This window comes from Telmatherina bonti (genome assembly GCF_933228915.1).
Source record: "Telmatherina bonti genome assembly, chromosome: 18".
Taxonomy (NCBI): Eukaryota; Metazoa; Chordata; class Actinopteri; order Atheriniformes; family Telmatherinidae; genus Telmatherina; species Telmatherina bonti.
The window spans coordinates 32,601,607-32,620,513 of record NC_136616.1 but is presented as its reverse complement, the minus strand read 5'-3'; the positions used below and the strand labels follow the sequence as shown (position 1 = coordinate 32,620,513).

General features: G+C 41.2%; 1 protein-coding gene across 1 annotated transcript in view; it reads left to right on the top strand.

Annotated features, from left to right (window-relative positions):
* Nucleotides 1-10,065: 10,065 nt before the first annotated feature.
* Nucleotides 10,066-18,907, top strand: part of LOC306769509 (acidic leucine-rich nuclear phosphoprotein 32 family member D-like) — a 9,061-nt gene continuing 219 nt past the window's right edge. The window contains exons 1-7 of the mRNA XM_079258135.1: nucleotides 10,066-10,217; nucleotides 12,302-12,451; nucleotides 12,679-12,801; nucleotides 14,823-15,009; nucleotides 15,144-15,238; nucleotides 17,025-17,094; nucleotides 18,142-18,907. The exon at nucleotides 18,142-18,907 is cut by the window's right edge and continues 219 nt beyond it. Coding sequence (XP_079114261.1) covers nucleotides 10,164-10,217; nucleotides 12,302-12,451; nucleotides 12,679-12,801; nucleotides 14,823-15,009; nucleotides 15,144-15,238; nucleotides 17,025-17,094; nucleotides 18,142-18,215 — 753 coding nt within the window. The 5' untranslated portion in view covers nucleotides 10,066-10,163 and the 3' untranslated portion in view covers nucleotides 18,216-18,907. The remainder of the gene's footprint in view (nucleotides 10,218-12,301; nucleotides 12,452-12,678; nucleotides 12,802-14,822; nucleotides 15,010-15,143; nucleotides 15,239-17,024; nucleotides 17,095-18,141) is intronic.

Below are 18,907 nucleotides of genomic sequence, written 5' to 3'. Positions count from 1 at the left end.
GTAGACTCCAAATGAAAAATTCTTAAAATTAAAATGATCTTAATATGAACTCTTTACGTTTAAATTTGGCTGAAAAAAATCGGGTATTTAAAGTAATAACCAGACCGAGTAAAGAGGACTTCAAACTGGTATGAACTTGCTCATAAAAGAAATAAACGGAAAAGAAAGAAATGTGACATATTTCAAGGCTCCACCACATATATTTAACATAGCAGTAGGCAGTATGATCAAAATGATATATCACAGTATTTTCCGCATGTTTGTTGACTGGGTTTTGACCATATTTTCCACTGATTGACAGAATTACTTCAATGGACTGGTTAAGACTAATCAATGTTATTTTCAAGAAAAAATTTAAGAAAAGTCCAAAATTTTTATTATGGGGTCTTTATTTGGCCTTTTAACAAAAAAAAATTTTTTTAAATAGCTTTGGGGGGTATTTATCAGATATTACAAAGTGATATATCAAAATTATTGCAGTGTAATCTTCTGTTTTCTGGTATCTATTAGGAGGCTTGAGACTGTGTCGAACAGGATTTCGAAAGAGGTTTTTTTTTGTTTTTTTTTACCACAAAGTGATGCAAAATGTCTCTTTGTATTTTTATATGTGAGGCTGGACCCTAAGGGCATAATATCCACAGTTTAGTCCGTCTTTCTCCGAGGTATTTACAGGAATATCTTTGGCAATATGGATAGTCATGGTGCTGATATACTGCTTCCTTTTTTAGTTGTTGGTAGTACTGCTAGCAGATGCAGTGGAGACATCTGACTTAAGCGTCCTCTAAATTGTTCAGTTTAATCTGGTGGTGTAGAGGGTCTCGATCGTAGTTTATAGCTAAGGTGGTGCAGCGAGTTAACTTAATTTTCTGAACTTTTTCTATCTTTTGTCACTGAAGCGCAGCATCTTTAATAACATGGCTCCTCTGCATGCATGTTTAGTGGTGCAGCAGTCAGTAAGGTACCCTCTTCTGCTGCACAGAACATTGCTTATGTTATTTAAACCAGTGTTAAAAATGTTTCAATAAAGATAAATTCCAGTTTTCTGCATGAAGAGGTCAGAACTACTTTAACAATGCACCAGCCTGCCCCTGCTCTCTGAGCTTATCTGCTTCAAATAACTCTTTATGTCACAATTTTCCACATTCATTTCTCTTTTTTTTAAAAATTTATTTGGTGGGTTGAGGGGCATAATCATGTAGCCTTGGTCTGACCTGTGGCTGTTACATAATGAAACCGTATGCCTTGTGGCTGTAAAAACTAAATAAAAAGCGCTCTGCCTGTGGAACCTGCTGTCCTCTGGTGGGCTACTTTTGTGTATGTACAGATATATACACATCTTGCTATTTATTTATGTATTGTAATTACTGATTTGGTTATTTATTTATTTATTTATTCCAGCGTCCTATTTATTGGTTGGACACCTGTGGCGTATTTGACGGTTGTCGACACATTGGTGTGTGATATAGAGGAGGGGAGGTGGGATTTTGGAGGTTTGTGGGTTTGGTCAATGGAAATAAAACTACATGTGATACTAAATAACTGTTGCTCTCCTCGTATTGGACGATGATATACTCTAAGACCACTCTATGTATAAATGCTTGTCGTGAAGATGAACTACGATGTAATGACAATAAAGAAGTAACACTATGATGACACGTGGCTGACAACATGACTCCGATTTGTTCCTTAATAATACATATCTGGTGGTACTATATGTACATAAGTTATTGCAGTCTCACTAATTTTTACGAATGTTTTTACAAAAAATATCATTTCCCTAAATAGAATTTTTCTTCATACTCATTCATTTTCTAAACCGCTTAATCCAATTCAGGGTTGCGGGGAAGCTGGAGCCTAGCTGGGCGACAGGCAGGGTACACCCTGTTTGTTTCGGGGGGGGGGAGAAATGGAAAGGAGGGGGGAAGACGGGGGAAGAAGAAAAAAAAAGAAAAAGAGAAAAAATGGCCACAATCCTGTGATTGTTGGTTCGATTCCAGCAGCGGACAACACATTCTGCGCCGTTTTCTTTAGGTTTTAGACGAACTTTTTCAAACTTTTGTCACTAAGATGCAAAATGTAGCGAATTAACCTCAAAGAGGAATTTTTTTCTGACGTGAGCATATTTTTCATATTGCTTGTAATTTTGTCCATTTAATTGAATGGAAATAATGTTGTAAATATATTTAAACCACTAAATACCTCCTTACAAGCTTTGATTTGAATTCCCCAATGGCATCTATATTTTAGCAACTTTGATCAGTCGTTTATATAAAGCATTTATTTTATTATAGATGTAATGAGAAAATATTTTTATCTATTCATTAGATTTACTAGATATAGATATACTATAAATAGAAATATTTTACACACACGCACATATGTATATATATATATATATATATATATATTAGATGTTACAACACATTTTTATTTTAAAACTACTATACTTAGGCTTTGGACTACCAAACATTCTTTCATTTTTTAAAACTATTAAACCAAACATAATTTAATACAAAAATCTATACATAAGTAACCACACATGCATGCAAAACAAACAGAACTATGTACAGAACCGAAGTGACAGTCATTTTTTTTTTTTTTTAATGTTCTCCAACCACTGCTCTTTGGGCAAAGTCTCTACAGAGGGGCAGTAAACAACTCTTTTGTATTGGCTGTGCCCAGTCGCTGCTGTTCTAAACTGCCCACATTTATTCTACCTATGGTGTGAACTCCTGCTTCTTCTTGGGTGACCTAAACCTCCCCGTGTCCAGCTTGTTCTGGTATCTGGCAGAAAACGCCACCTTCTGCTTGTCAAAATCCAGCAGGTTCTGCCACAGAGCAACAGTGCTGCTCACCTAAACAGAGACAGAACAACAGCCCATCAGATCAGCCAGAGACAAAAATTATTATTAAAATGGCACAGTATTTTAATGACAATCAGAAAAGTATTTTTAAATCAATTCCATATGTCATACAAAGAAAATAAATGTTAATAACCTGCTGGTTGTTGAGCGCCAAAGAGGGTTGGTTCCTCAGGTCCACCAGGTACTCTGCCGGGCTGTCGACCCTGTCCATGCCTGGAATGCTGGACTCATCAACAGCCTGAAAAACCAAATAAAAATCTATGAGGTCTGACTGTCAGCAGGCAGGGTGGATTTATTTACTGAGACATCAGTGGGTTGTATTTACCCCAAGATCACAGGAAGCTGCAGGGGCAGTTGGCCAGCACCAGAGGCACCAGTGTGTGAGGACGAGGAGGAAGGGTCCAAGGAGGGAGCAGCCACGGAGGAGGAGGTGGAGGAGGCAGGATGAAGGGATGGAGCAGCCACAGAGGAGGAGGTGGAGGAGGCAGGATGAAGGGATGGAGCAGCCGCTGAGGAGGAGGTGGAGGAGGCAGGATGAAGGGATGGAGCAGCCACAGAGGAGGAGGTGGAGGAGGCAGGATGAAGGGATGGAGCAGCCACAGACGAGGAGGAGGAGGAGGCAGGATGAAGGGATGGAGCAGCCGCTGAGGAGGAGGTGGAGGAGGCAGGATGAAGGGATGGAGCAGCCACAGAGGAGGAGGTGGAGGAGGCAGGATGAAGGGATGGAGCAGCCACAGACGAGGAGGTGGAGGAGGCAGGATGAAGGGATGGAGCAGCCACAGAGGAGGAGGTGGAGGAGGCAGGATGAAGGGATGGAGCAGCCACAGAGGAGGAGGTGGAGGAGGCAGGATGAAGGGATGGAGCAGCCGCTGAGGAGGAGGTGGAGGAGGCAGGATGAAGGGATGGAGCAGCCACAGACGAGGAGGTGGAGGAGGCAGGATGAAGGGATGGAGCAGCCACAGACGAGGAGGTGGAGGAGGCAGGATGAAGGGATGGAGCAGCCGCTGAGGAGGAGGTGGAGGAGGCAGGATGAAGGGATGGAGCAGCCACAGAGGAGGAGGTGGAGGAGGCAGGATGAAGGGATGGAGCAGCCACAGAGGAGGAGGTGGAGGAGGCAGGATGAAGGGATGGAGCAGCCACAGAGGAGGAGGTGGAGGAGGCAGGATGAAGGGATGGAGCAGCCACAGACGAGGAGGAGGAGGAGGCAGGATGAAGGGATGGAGCAGCCACAGAGGAGGAGGTGGAGGAGGCAGGATGAAGGGATGGAGCAGCCACAGAGGAGGAGGTGGAGGAGGCAGGATGAAGGGATGGAGCAGCCACAGACGAGGAGGTGGAGGAGGCAGGATGAAGGGATGGAGCAGCCACGGAGGAGGAGGTGGAGGAGGCAGGATGAAGGGATGGAGCAGCCACAGACGAGGAGGAGGAGGAGGCAGGATGAAGGGATGGAGCAGCCACGGAGGAGGAGGAGGAGGAGGCAGGATGAAGGGATGGAGCAGCCACGGAGGAGGAGGTGGAGGAGGCAGGATGAAGGGATGGAGCAGCCACAGACGAGGAGGAGGAGGAGGCAGGATGAAGGGATGGAGCAGCCACGGAGGAGGAGGAGGAGGAGGCAGGATGAAGGGATGGAGCAGCCACAGAGGAGGAGGTGGAGGAGGCAGGATGAAGGGATGGAGCAGCCACAGAGGAGGAGGTGGAGGAGGCAGGATGAAGGGATGGAGCAGCCACAGAGGAGGAGGAGGAGGAGGCAGGATGAAGGGATGGAGCAGCCACAGAGGAGGAGGTGGAGGAGGCAGGATGAAGGGATGGAGCAGCCACGGAGGAGGAGGAGGAGGAGGCAGGATGAAGGGATGGAGCAGCCACGGAGGAGGAGGTGGAGGAGGCAGGATGAAGGGATGGAGCAGCCACAGAGGAGGAGGAGGAGGCAGGATGAAGGGATGGAGCAGCCACAGAGGAGGAGGAGGAGGCAGGATGAAGGGATGGAGCAGCCACAGAGGAGGAGGTGGAGGAGGCAGGATGAAGGGATGGAGCAGCCACGGAGGAGGAGGAGGAGGAGGCAGGATGAAGGGATGGAGCAGCCACGGAGGAGGAGGTGGAGGAGGCAGGATGAAGGGATGGAGCAGCCACAGAGGAGGAGGAGGAGGCAGGATGAAGGGATGGAGCAGCCACAGAGGAGGAGGAGGAGGCAGGATGAAGGGATGGAGCAGCCACAGAGGAGGAGGAGGAGGAGGCAGGATGAAGGGATGGAGCAGCCACGGAGGAGGAGGAGGAGGAGGCAGGATGAAGGGATGGAGCAGCCACAGAGGAGGAGGTGGAGGAGGCAGGATGAAGGGATGGAGCAGCCACGGAGGAGGAGGTGGAGGAGGCAGGATGAAGGGATGGAGCAGCCACAGACGAGGAGGAGGAGGAGGCAGGATGAAGGGATGGAGCAGCCACAGAGGAGGAGGTGGAGGAGGCAGGATGAAGGGATGGAGCAGCCACAGAGGAGGAGGAGGAGGAGGCAGGATGAAGGGATGGAGCAGCCACAGAGGAGGAGGAGGAGGCAGGATGAAGGGATGGAGCAGCCACGGAGGAGGAGGTGGAGGAGGCAGGATGAAGGGATGGAGCAGCCACAGACGAGGAGGAGGAGGAGGCAGGATGAAGGGATGGAGCAGCCACAGAGGAGGAGGAGGAGGAGGCAGGATGAAGGGATGGAGCAGCCACAGAGGAGGAGGAGGAGGCAGGATGAAGGGATGGAGCAGCCACAGAGGAGGAGGTGGAGGAGGCAGGATGAAGGGATGGAGCAGCCACGGAGGAGGAGGAGGAGGAGGCAGGATGAAGGGATGGAGCAGCCACAGAGGAGGAGGTGGAGGAGGCAGGATGAAGGGATGGAGCAGCCACAGAGGAGGAGGTGGAGGAGGCAGGATGAAGGGATGGAGCAGCCGCAGACGAGGAGGAGGAGGAGGCAGGATGAAGGGATGGAGCAGCCACAGAGGAGGAGGAGGAGGCAGGATGAAGGGATGGAGCAGCCACAGAGGAGGAGGTGGAGGAGGCAGGATGAAGGGATGGAGCAGCCACGGAGGAGGAGGTGGAGGAGGCAGGATGAAGGGATGGAGCAGCCACAGAGGAGGAGGAGGAGGCAGGATGAAGGGATGGAGCAGCCACAGACGAGGAGGAGGAGGAGGAAGGTGGCAGATGTGGAAAGGGCAGCAGACTGGCAAGGTGCTTGAAAATCTTGGGTCTTGTAGAAGAGTTGGCGTGATTAATTCCAACTCTTGGTCTTCGTCAAAACCCTGTCCAGGGGCTGTCCAGTCTGGCTCAACATGTAGTCTACCCCAATAAGCTCTCCTGGAAAAGAAAAAAGAAATCCGACAGACACAGTGCATGTTATTACTTATCACATCATTTCTGAATAAAAACATACTTGTACTGTGTTGTCAGCACATGATAAAAATGATGTTAAAGCAAGCAGAGAAGGATCCATCCAAAACAGTAATAAACAAGATAATATTCACCATAGACAGACTCAGAGGGGCTTGAATAAATGTGTGTGGCGCGTCCTCAGGAGCAGATGCTGAAGCTGCAGACGATGACGAGGGAGATGACTGGGTAGCAGGCTGCAAAAGTGAGACATGGGGTGTCAAAAGCACAGTAGCACATACGTGATGCCAGATTACAAATGAGATTATATTGTTAAACTGGATCACCTTGGAATGAAACCCACAGCTCCAGGTCCTGGTCTGGCCAGACCAGACTGCCCTGGGGCCTGCATGGGGCATTTCTCTATCTGAAACAACAACAAATGCTACTAAACCTGCTGTTCAGTTCTTTCTGACATGAGCATACTCTGCATCATCACAACGCCCGCTTTCTTCAGATGATGCAATGTACAAAAACTCCAAATGTCATTTACTGTACCTGTAGAGGTCATTCCACTTGCGTTGTTGTAGTACTGGCCTGTTGCCGGCTCCTGGGGGCCAAGCTCCGGTGCTGGCAAAGGTCCGCTCATCATCTCCCATTTTCCCTTGGTCGTCATCTAAAGATAGCACAGACTTTAGACATAATGTCTTCATCTAAATACAACATGAATACGGTGAAAATAAGAAGATCTTACACTGCTGTAAATTTGTTAAATTCTTTAACTCTTTATGGCACAGCAGTCAAAGTGTAATTAGACTTATCACCCATTAAAAATGGTAGAGATATTTATCATTTATTACCATGTGATATGTATAAATTCTTATAGTGTAATCATATGCTTCTGGGTGTCCAGTAAGGGACATAAGACATGAATCAGATTGTGTTCAACAGGATTTTGAGCCAAGTTTTCACTATAAAGTGATGTAAAATGTCTCAAAAACTGTATTTATACATATATGAGTATATATGATGCAAGATTCTTATGTGTAATATAAACTACCAGTAAAAAATGTAGACACATTTTCTCATAATTCTATAGGGAACGTGAATATCTTTTTTTTTATTTGTAAGCAGCGCGATCTCACTTAGCTGTTGTTTACATTTTCCCCGTTACTGGCCGCCATGTTTCATTCATTGCACAACGCACATTTCATCACTAACTCTGTATACTGTATATTGCAAAACTATCGCTCTCATAAAATTGTAACGATGTATGTATTTATTTATTTTAAACACAAATCTGTTTTCTGCATAAAGGAAACACAACGCGAACATAACGGATATAATCGCGTCTTCGGATCGCTAACTTAACGGAAGTTTACATACAACTTAAAATAAAGGACAGAACATCTATTTCGGACAGAGGACGCCGAGTTAAATGAACCAGCATATTAAATAAAAAATAAAAAGCACAGCTACTCACCTTCACTTGCAAAGTTTCGCCGCTCTTTTCCTTTTTTTTCTCGACCTTTGACGGAAAAACCCGAACAGCATCGCCGAGGTTCCGAGACATGCTCCGCGATTGGCTCCGTCCATTATTAGCTTTCGAGCTTTCCGTTGATTGGAAGAAGAGAGACCTCTGATTGGACTAGGTCCATTATCATATTGGAACTAGAGCAGACTCTCCTGACACAGGTAGCGCCATGCAGGGCCACACAGAGAGACGAACAACCACTCATGCTCACACTCATTCATAGGGGCAATTTAGAGTATGTATTCTTCATACATACATAGATATATATAATAGCTATATAATAGTTAAAAATATGTATTAGATATATTAGATACATACATACATATATTTATGTTTGTATATGTTAAGGCCTTTTGAAGTTTTTTGACCAATAGTCAGTTCTTTCAGAGCAATATATTTTTTATCTGTTAACCAAATGCTAAACTATGAACCATTCAAGCATGAATTTTTCTTACAAAAGAAAAATCTTGAGTTGGATATTGAGGCACTTTGTTATGAGCAGCCTGTTGCAGTCACATTTGTTCCAGTTTTGTTAAATGCATCTGAACATGACACAGTTTGACAGATACAGAAAAAAGCTTTTGTGCAGCAACAAGGTGATGCACTGAGAATGTTTAGCTGAACAATTGGGATCTCTGCATGATTTGAAGAAAACTGGATAAGAGGACAAAAGAGGACGTGTCATGACTAAAAAGCTATCTGCAATAGCTGTTCAGGATTGGATAGTGATGTTTGGAGGAAATAGGAACAAGACCGGACACAGAACAAATCCATTTGTCGTTGGCTGAAGACTCATTAGAAAGGGACAACCTACTTTCATTTATTGGCCACTTAGTAATAAAGAAAAGAGGACTGAGATTTCCACAGCACTCAAATGTGATATTATTTATTGATTTATAGTCATGAAATGACAAAAAAAAGCATGGCCAATTATGGTAATGGAGTTACATATCACAAGAAGCAAACAATACAATACATATATATATATATATATATATATATATATATATATATATATATATATATATATATATATATATATATATATATATAAAAATTATTTATCCTTAGAGGATAACAGTGTTTGACATTTCTCAGTTGACACAATAGCTATCTTTAATACCAATCAATAAGAATACCGAAGATAGTTAATTAAATTGAAAACTTTACTCCAGTATATATATATATATATATATATATATATATATATATATATATATATATATATATGGAATGTATATTTCTTACTCCATGTCAGGTGGTTTCAATATAAAAATAATTGTATTGCAGAACATTTTAATAAATAGTTTTTCTTTAAGAAATATCGTAGGCTATGTTGATTTAACATAAAAATGCTGGGGAATTAAGTTTGAAATATGGAATATTAAATGGTATAATCATGTGAAAAATGTGTGTGTCATATATCTGGAAGCTAATCCAAATTTATTTTTATTAAGTTATATGATATGCAGTAATTATATGGATACTAATTAAGTAATATGGATTTGTGGACATGAATTAGATATGTTTCAGAGAAGCCTAACTGACCGCTTGAGGCGCTGCGGAGCCTCCTTTCACTGCCTTTTCCCTCCTTTTATGAGACAACACTTGAGGCTTTCAAGTACCCTTCAGAAAAGTGGGAAATTTTAAATAAAAGAAAAGAAAAGAATATAAAAAAGAATAATTATTTATAATGACAAAATATATTCACATTTCCTTGATATCTTGAAATATATGTATTTATAAATTATAGGTGAAAATATATCAATTATATTTTGTCTAGAATATCACATCGCCAATCTCAAGAATGTGATCAAATAAAATGAAAGTAAAAATACTAAGAAATCAACCTAGAAGACTTAAAAATATTATAACTCCAGAAAATGACGAATTCGGTCATTAATGTAACATATGCACCCAGTTAAAAGTGATTGGATTATTTACGCTATCGATTTTCCATGTTTTATTTAATATTAAATATATATTCGTAGGGACATTTAAAAGCAACAAATGACTTGACCCACTTTTCACACACGCTATGAAAACGTCGTTGCGTCAAGGTAAAAAATTAAAACCTCACCGGAAGAAATGCATTTTTCATAATACGTATCAACGATTGAATAACCTAATACATATTAAACGTGTTTTTTCTTTTTTTCTTTTTTTAAACTAATGCATAAAATATGCTAAAATAATTGGTTGCATTTTACATAGCCTTAGATTGAAATGTAAAAAGCATTCATTTCTGTTCATTTCCTTCCGTTATTCTCCATTTAGTTTTATTTTGATAGCCGTACCCGGAAGTGAGCTGTGTTAACGCCAGCTAGCTTCCCACTGGTTCCGCGTGTTGATGCTGAACGAAGAGGGCATCGTGAACAAACAACTTTTTAAGATCGTAGATACGCAAATTGAGGCCAAAACCGAAGAAAATGGACATGAAAAAGAGAGTTTCTTTAGAACTGAGGCATCGGTCACCATCAGAGGTAAATATTCCGGTTTGTTTTCGCTGCGGTGTAAACTTGACCGGCAGGAGGAGGGGTGGCGAGCACATGGCAGCCTATCTATATGCCCTAAAAGTGGCAAAAATAACATTTCTGGCTTCAACACGAACTATTTATTTAATGTTAATATAAAAATATATTGTAACTCAGTGCTATTTAATTCTTTATTTGATTTCTGGCAGACTTGGTTCTCTCAATAGTCTCGCTCGTTAAAAAAAACGCAGTTGTTTACTACGCTGTTACATTAAATGTGTCTATTTTAGTCACAACCAAAGACTACATTTACTAACTAATTTTCTTTTACCTTTTTTCTTTTTTTAAAGTAAAAACTCTTACAGTTCATCCAAAAGTAGAAATGTTTTCTTTTTATGTGTCTAAAACGTAACATCCGTGTGTTCTGGGCCTGACTAATATCTCGCTTGTGTGGGTTTCCTACATTTGCATTTTTGGAGCACCTTTGTTGTATTTACAGTAAGTTAATTTTACTATAAAATTTTTTGGAGTAATGTTTGTTTTATAACTATGTAAGGAATTATATTTGCGACAGGATGTGAGGAAATGGTTGCTAATCTTGCGCATGAACGCGGGTTAAACTTTTACTAGCGTTTTATTTTGGGTTTAAACTTAACTTCTAGTTTATTTAGTCACTCATAGCTAAGTAAATAATATTTAAACGCAAAGTGTACATGTTTGCGCTTTTCCTGAGACTTGTCGCTCCGCGCCTCCGTAGCGTGCTAAAGGCGCTAAGCTAGCGCCATGCTAGCACTAGCCGTTGCTAAACATGCAAACCACCTATATTCTTTCTGTAAGCAACGATGCTGAATATTAGAAACTGAAAATAATTTGTCTACTTATGTTGAGGGAAACGTATAGTATGTTACTTTTATCGAAGCGGCAGAAGAATGGTTAACAGATCGCAGGAACACGTGACGCACGCTGTTAGCTTCGTAGCATCACGTGTGCGGGGAGTTTACAAACAGACCCGGGATCCATTCCAAAATGAATGTGGTCCGCGTCCCGTTTCTCTGAAACGCTTTCTGTCCTAGCAACGAATCTTAATAATTAGGGCTGTGACGTCACGCTTGTGTCCCGATTCGGTTTGATTCCGATTTTTTGGGGTGCCGATTCGATTTAAATTGCGATCCTCACAATTCTTTGACATTGCTGATTTTTGTACATTAAACACAAAAAAAAAATGTATACAACTTTGTTTTGCTCGTCATTTTTCTTTATTTCAATGAGGAAAAAAACAACACAATAAGCCCGAGCATCATTCTGTTCCTATAATGCCCAAGAAGACAAGTAAAAAGATCAATAAAAATGATTTTTAAAAATTTATAATGGATTATTTTTATTTTCAAAAAGTTCTTTTTTTCTTTTTTTTCTCTTTTTTTATCAAAAAATTGTGAAGTAAAAAATCTCGATTTTCGATTCGATTTTCCCACTCATACTAACATTGCTGTAAAAAACTTTTTTTTTTTTAAATGTAGAAAAATGTCCAAAAATACTAAGAATGTATCGAAGATTGATTGCTCAGCACAACTTAATTCACGACTTCATCAGATTTGTCCAGTTATTATTTAATTGGGAACTTGTGGTTACAGACAACAAGTCTTGAATAAAGCACGTATCAACTAACTACACTAATGGTTTTATAATTAAACAATTTGGTTTATTTTATTGTTGTGAATGCCGTGCACCCAACTAATTATTTTATTACATGTCTTAAGATGTTACAGTACAATATCTTACCTTTGATTAGTTAATTGAGTTTTAAAATGTCCATTTTGAGCCTGTCCTGTTGGTTTTCAGGCATCTTTTATATTTATGGGAGCTGTTCTCTTCACTTAGCAGCTTTTTCTGAGTTAACTTGAACTGCATCGAGTCCTGAATATCTACAGGAGTTTCTAAATTGTTGTACTGTACAATTTAGTGACTAATTCCTGAGAGTAGTAAAAGACAGAGATGAGGACGCCAGTTAGAATTAGTCATGGTGAGAAACAGATTTTGTGTCATATGTACTGCCCAAACTGTTAACATGATGGTGTCGTCATTCCTCCGTTCAGGTTCAAGAGCTGGTTCTTGACAACTGTCGCTCCAGTGAGGGAAAGATTGAAGGGATCACAGCGGAGTTCTCAAACCTGGAGCTGCTCAGCCTCATCAACGTCGGCCTGACCAGTGTAGCAGACATCCCCAAGCTGGACAAACTGAAAAAGGTGATGAATAAACTCCGGATTTTCAGGTTTTATGGCTTCCTGATCGCTTTCAGCCCAAATATGTCATGTTTTTCCTATACAAGATGTGTTACTGGCAATCCTCTGTTTAGTTGATCACAACAGCTATTAACTACAGTTAATTGGTAATTTACTGGATTCATACAGTTTTGTTGTAGTTTTTTAATGTTTGATTATTCTGTTGGTTTGTCTTCATCTTTCACCTGCAGTTGGAGCTGAGTGACAACAGGATATCAGGCGGCCTGGAGGTCCTGGCAGAGCGCCTCGTCAACCTAACACACCTCAACCTCAGCGGGAACAAGTTTAAGGACATCAGCACGCTGGAGCCGCTGGTGGGTGGAGTTCTGATGATGCTGGTGGAGTAGGACTTGGTGGAAATGGTGCTAAAAGTAAAGTTATGGCGACTAACTCCACAAATAATGCAACAAAACACACAGAGAACAGATAACCGTTTCATTTCTGAAATGTCCTGGTGAAGTGAATGAAGACTGTTTTACCGAATGGCATCTAAATATTCTCAGATAAGATGAGATGACGGGCCGATTGGATCCGTTTTGAGCCATAATCACTCAGAAATGACTGGTTCAACTTGTTTCACTCCGGGGGGTGAATTTCCAACATGCTTAGTGTGTTATCTGGAGGTTAGACTTTCCGCTTCAGTCAAAACAGAAGGATTTCCAATACGTCTTTATTTAAAAAGAACTTTATAAAGGCAACAACAATGCTGATATTGTGCTACACAATAAAAGCAAAAAACACGATAAAACAGCTATAAAAGTAATAAAGCAGTTCAGTAGCTTAATCTAATGTTATCTGAAGCTCAAGTTGTTCAATTACATTTAAAATGTCTGAATGAATCTGCTTAAAATACAGAAATGTGGACATTTATCCTGGAGGAAAATCCAATGAATTATTTTGAAATATGAGTTATTGGATCTCTATGTGATCTGAATCCAAGATGTAAACACCTGGATTCATGAGTGAAAAGCCAGAAGAGTGTAACATTGGAGGGGTCCAACCTTCATGGCAGTAAAACACCAAACACAGTAGCTGCTATCATGCCGGTCTTTTTCTGATCTCATCCTGTCTTCTTATAATGAGTGGAAATAATTCACTGTATAATCATACTAACCAGACCATCTGAGCTCCTTTTGATAGTCTGCTCTATTCTGGTGCAGAAGTGTCTAAAAACTGTAGAGGTTTTTGGAATACAGGTGAAGAAACAGGATTTAAGTGGTCTTTTCCAGACTTTACGGTGCTTGTAGACCCACTGGCTGGTCTTAAACTCTGGCCCTCCAGGGCCACCGTCCTTCTGCTTCAACACCTGGATGAGATGAATGGATAATTGTGTTGAAATAATAAAATGTGGGATCCATTTAATCAGTCAGGTGTGTCGGAGCAGGAAACCTCTAAAACCTGCTGACCCTACAGATTATGATCAAAAGAAAAAGCATTTTTGTTTAATAGATTAGGAGCGGGAAAATTGAATATCAGGATTTTTTGCTTCACAATTTTTTTAATTTATTTTTATTTTATTTATTTATTTTTATTGGGGTTTTTTTTTCAAATAGATAAAAATTATTCATAAAATTTTATTCATTTTTATTGTTTTTATGGATCTTTTTATTTGTTTTCTTGGCCATTATAGCAGCAGATGGTCTGGCTACTGTGTTGTTGTTGTTATTTTTTTACTAATTTAAATAAGAAAAATGACCCGCAATGAAAGTTTTGTTCAATTTTCTTTCTTGGTTTTAGTCTACAAAAATCAGTAATATCGAGGAATTGTGAGAATCGCAATTTAAATCGAGTTGGCACCAAAAAATCAGAATAGAATCGGGACTAAAGCGTGTCGTCACAGCTCTATAATAGACATAAGTTAAAAAAGAGAACAATAAAACGATGAGACATGACTTAAAGCTTTCATTCATTAATTTTACGAACTGTTTCGTCTAAACGAAAGTTTGCGGGAACTCTGGAACTTATCCCAACAGTCAGTAAAGCTAATATCTGGAGGTAAAATAGGAAGTAATACTTTAAAATAATCACATTTAAGTGATAGAAAAGTTGTGGTTTTCTTTAATAAAGTATTGACATCCAGAGACACCTTTCTGTTGTTACTACAGTGGCCCAGAAGGGACAAACCAGTGTCTTTTTCCTTTACAGTTTCCGTAGGTGATGTTTCATTTGATCTACAGTAAAATCCAGATGTGCAGAACAAAGTAGAGCCGGGCGAATTGGCGCCACCTTCTGGCCATTTTACACATTACACCCCAGTTTGTTTTCCAGTATCACCAGTTCGATCTGTCGGCTGAGGGATCCAGGAGTTTGACGTTGTCCGACGTGTGTTTTCCAGAAAAAGCTGCCTCAGCTGAAGAGTCTGGACCTCTTTAACTGCGAGGTGACCAACCTGGCCGACTACAGGGACTCCATCTTCAAGCTCCTCCCCCAGCTCACCTACCTGGACGGCTATGACGTCAACGACTGCGAGGCGTCCGACTCTGACGGAGAGGGGGACGGGGTGGATGATGAGGATGAGGAAGGTGAGCAGATTGCCAAAGTAGTCTTAGGGTCAAACCGTGACGTCCTCTCCTCGTATTTCTGATTGTTCATCGTTGCCGATCAGATTTAACTTTGGTAGTTAAGTTAGGAGGCTTACGAAGTGTTTCTGTGTCAGACGGCGAGTCGGAGGACTTTGAGGAGGAGGAGGATGAAGATGAAGAAGACGTGGTGGCAGAAGATGATGAGGACGATGACAGTGGCGACGATGAGGTTAGTTTTAGGCTTTCTGCTGTGATGTAGAAAACATGCTGCATGTCAGATGTTCTTCATCCTCTGCGAAGAATCGGGTTTTATTTTCTTTTGTTTGAAACATTTGCTCACCGGCCAGTTCATCAGCTCCACCTCACCTGTCCCAGACCGGATCCCCTCTTTACTTCATGCTGGGGCTGCTGGATTATGGCAGAAATTATAATTAAAATTATTTTGACTGAAATTGAGATCTTGATTATTTAATAGAATTATCTATTATCTTTAACAACATGCATTTATTTAACAGAATCAGAAAGACTTTTATTGCATTGTCTTCACAGACTAGGGACTTGTTTTGGTGATAAGGTGCTGAATAAGAATATAAAAGTAGAAATAAAGCTATTTTACAAATAAGGTAAGGCATGCAGAAAAATTAACATGTGTATATATATAAAAATGTATAATAAAAGTAAAGGTAATCTTGTGTGTGTGTATATATATATATATATATATATATATATATATATATATACATGCAGAAATGTACAGTATGAACAGCATCCGAACAGCCGTGCAGCTTGGCGGTGCAATAGATGAAGTGATGTGACATGACTTCTATAAGTGACTGGAGTTATAAAGTCTGAGGTGTTATGAGTGTTTATGAGTCTGACGGCAGAGTGGAAAAAAGAGGTTCTGGTCTGAATGGACCGTATCCTTCTGCCAGCGGGAAAGGGCTTAAATAGTCGACTGCTGTCCGGCCTGCTCGTCCACCGAGTCCAAACATTAAATATTGTCTTTGGGATTGTTTAGAAAACAAACAACATGAAGCTTTGTCTTGACAAAGTGCAAATACTGATGTAAACTGAAGAGATAAATATAAGTAAGGGTTAAACAACGCTGCACGTCGTACATTATAACCATGTAATTTGTATATTTTTTTGTGCTTTTTGTGTTTTTTTGTTTTTTTACAACACTTGTTCAAGTATAGTTACTATTTTACGTCGGCCTGGATGTACGTTTTATGCCAAACAACCGCTGTCAGGCTGCAGCGCGTTTCTGTCATTCACCTGTTACAAGACGGCTGATCTGAACCAGATGGTTAACGTATTGCTATGGTAACGCCCGGTAACAGAGGGACATTACAGTGTTTAACTCGCCGAACTATGTATAGGAAAATAATGCAGCCAGTTGTCACTGACAATGGTATAAACTATGTTTAGGTGAACTTCCACAACCTACTGCAGTTATTCTACATGGACCTGCAGCCGGAGCCGACTGAGACCGGCCGCCTGGGAGTGCTTTAGGACGGGAGAGGCTCCCGCTGCTCCTTCCTTACAGTAACTGCAGAACAATATGTGCCTTCAAGTCAGTCGCCAAAACACCAGAAAAGTCTCTAATAACTCCAGTAAAAGCTGCTAGATTTGTCGCTTTTAAAAAAAAAAAAAAAGGTCGCCAGATTTAGCGATAAAGTTGTCAAGTTGGCAACAGTGACTGAATGAAAGCAAAGCGGCTGTGGGAGGAGTTTACAGCACAGCGCTGCAACGCCAGAGACGCTCGATTAGCAGCTGAAGACAGCAGGAGAGGAAACTGCAGAGAGGAAAAGAATCACACCCTTTTATTTTTATGATCGTTGAAAACCCAGATCGTAACTGAGATTAAAATCCGATTAATCGCTCTTCCTCATCCCGAACGTCCGTTTGAGTGTCGTCTTTACCACGTTTATATAACCCAGCGTGTTCTGCTGCCACCTGCAGGCAACCAGAAACTTCCTGCTGAGTTTAATATAAACATTTGTTTTTTTCCACAGGATGGGGACGTAAATGGAGATCTGGACAGCGACGAAGATGAAGAGGATGAGGACGACGAAGAGGAGGATGGTGAGTGATATAGCTCCTGTGGTTTTACACACTAGTTTAGATCATCTGTCCTGTTATTAAAACGCAGCTTTCTTCCTTTTGTCAAACAGGCTGCTTAACACGAGCTTAGAGTTTAAAAACCTCACAAACACAGTTTAGGGAAATACTTCGATGATCCGGCTGTTTAGTTCCAGTGTAGATGGGCTAATCAACGTTTTTATCTAGCAATGTCAGATTAATACAGCTGTTTCCATGGCAGCAACAAGCTCAGATTATCCTCGTGTAATGTAGCTAATCAGACTTTTTACACACTGGCCGTTTGTGTTTCATCACGACGAAGATGTTTTAGACGGGTGGGAAAATAATTAGCACAGTCAGTGATCCCACTTTCTAGTTTTGGTTGTTCTTTATGCTGTTTAATCTACTGATGGCGTATTTTTTAGGGGTGGGAAAATTGAAAATCTGGATTTTTGTTTCACAATTTTAATATAGATTTGTTAAAAAAAATTAATTTTTTCAATTAATCAAAATTAATCCACTATAAAATTTTTGTCATTTTTATTGGTTTTATTGAACCTTTTACTTGTTTTCTTGGACATTATAGCAGCAGATTGATGGTGTGGCCACTGGGTTTTCTCCTAGCTGAAAGCAAGAAAAATTACTCGCAAAAAGAAGTTTTATAAGAAAAAATTGTTTTTAATCTACAAAAATCATTAATAGTGAAGAATTGTGAGAATCGCGATTTAAATCGAATCAGCATCCAAAAAAATCTGAATCAAATCAGGACAAAATGAAATCATCACAGCCGTAGTTATTTTTCGCATCACAAGTCGCTCTTATCGCGTTGCGTCTTGTGTTTGACGTAAACACAGAAACAGACCCCGTAACCGAGGCTGCGCCTTGGAGGCTGAAAAATACGGTACTTTCATTTTTACTCATTTTAGCCTGAAAATCTGGCAGCCTGAAAAATGGACGTCTGCCAGCTGGCTGGGATGGAAGGAGTTTCCATGTTCATGCTCACATAAATAATAAATGTCTGAGTTTTAAGGGTTAAATCTGTCTCTGCAGATGAGGACTCGTCTCCGGCAAAAGGAGAGAAGAGAAAGAGGGACCCTGACGATGAGGATGAAGATGATGAGTGAGGGTCCGTAGAGGCCCCTGCAACCCTCCAACCTCTGGCCCCGCCTCCCTCTACCGTAGCTCCTCCCTCACCCGTTCCCTCGTGGGCTGCATCCCATTTCTGAATCTTCTCTCCTCACCCTTCATCAGCTTCTCCTCACAGATCCAAACTCTGTCTATTTAAGATTTAGCCTGAACTGTCCCGTATTACGACCCGTCTGAACGCAGGAAACACGCCTTGTTGACGTCGTAGCCGATTACGTCTTCAGCCAAGTGGCACAAAAATAAGAAAAAATGACCAAAAAAATTACATATTTCACTGGATTCAGTTCCTTTTCATCAGTTTGTCACCAAACAGGACATTAAATGTCGAAGGAACATCTAGTCTGAGGTGGAAGATAAAACCTTCCGCGGGTAGAAGTTTGTCTTCTAAAACAATTTCCTTCAAACTCCAAATCCAAATTCCTACAAAATAAAAGCGTGAGCTGGTTTTAGTGGAAAGAAGCTCAGAAAGCATCGAATGAGTTCAGATTCTGTCTGCTGAGGCTGATGGACCGTCCTCTTCCTCCTCCCATAGGTCCAGGTGATGCAGTGACATCATCGTGATGTCACTGGATCCCGGCCCCGCCCCCTTTCCCCCCGCGGCCGAGCGCGCTCAGGGCAGATTGTATTTTTCCGTTTTGTTCCTTTTTGTTTTTGCCAACAGAGCTTTTTA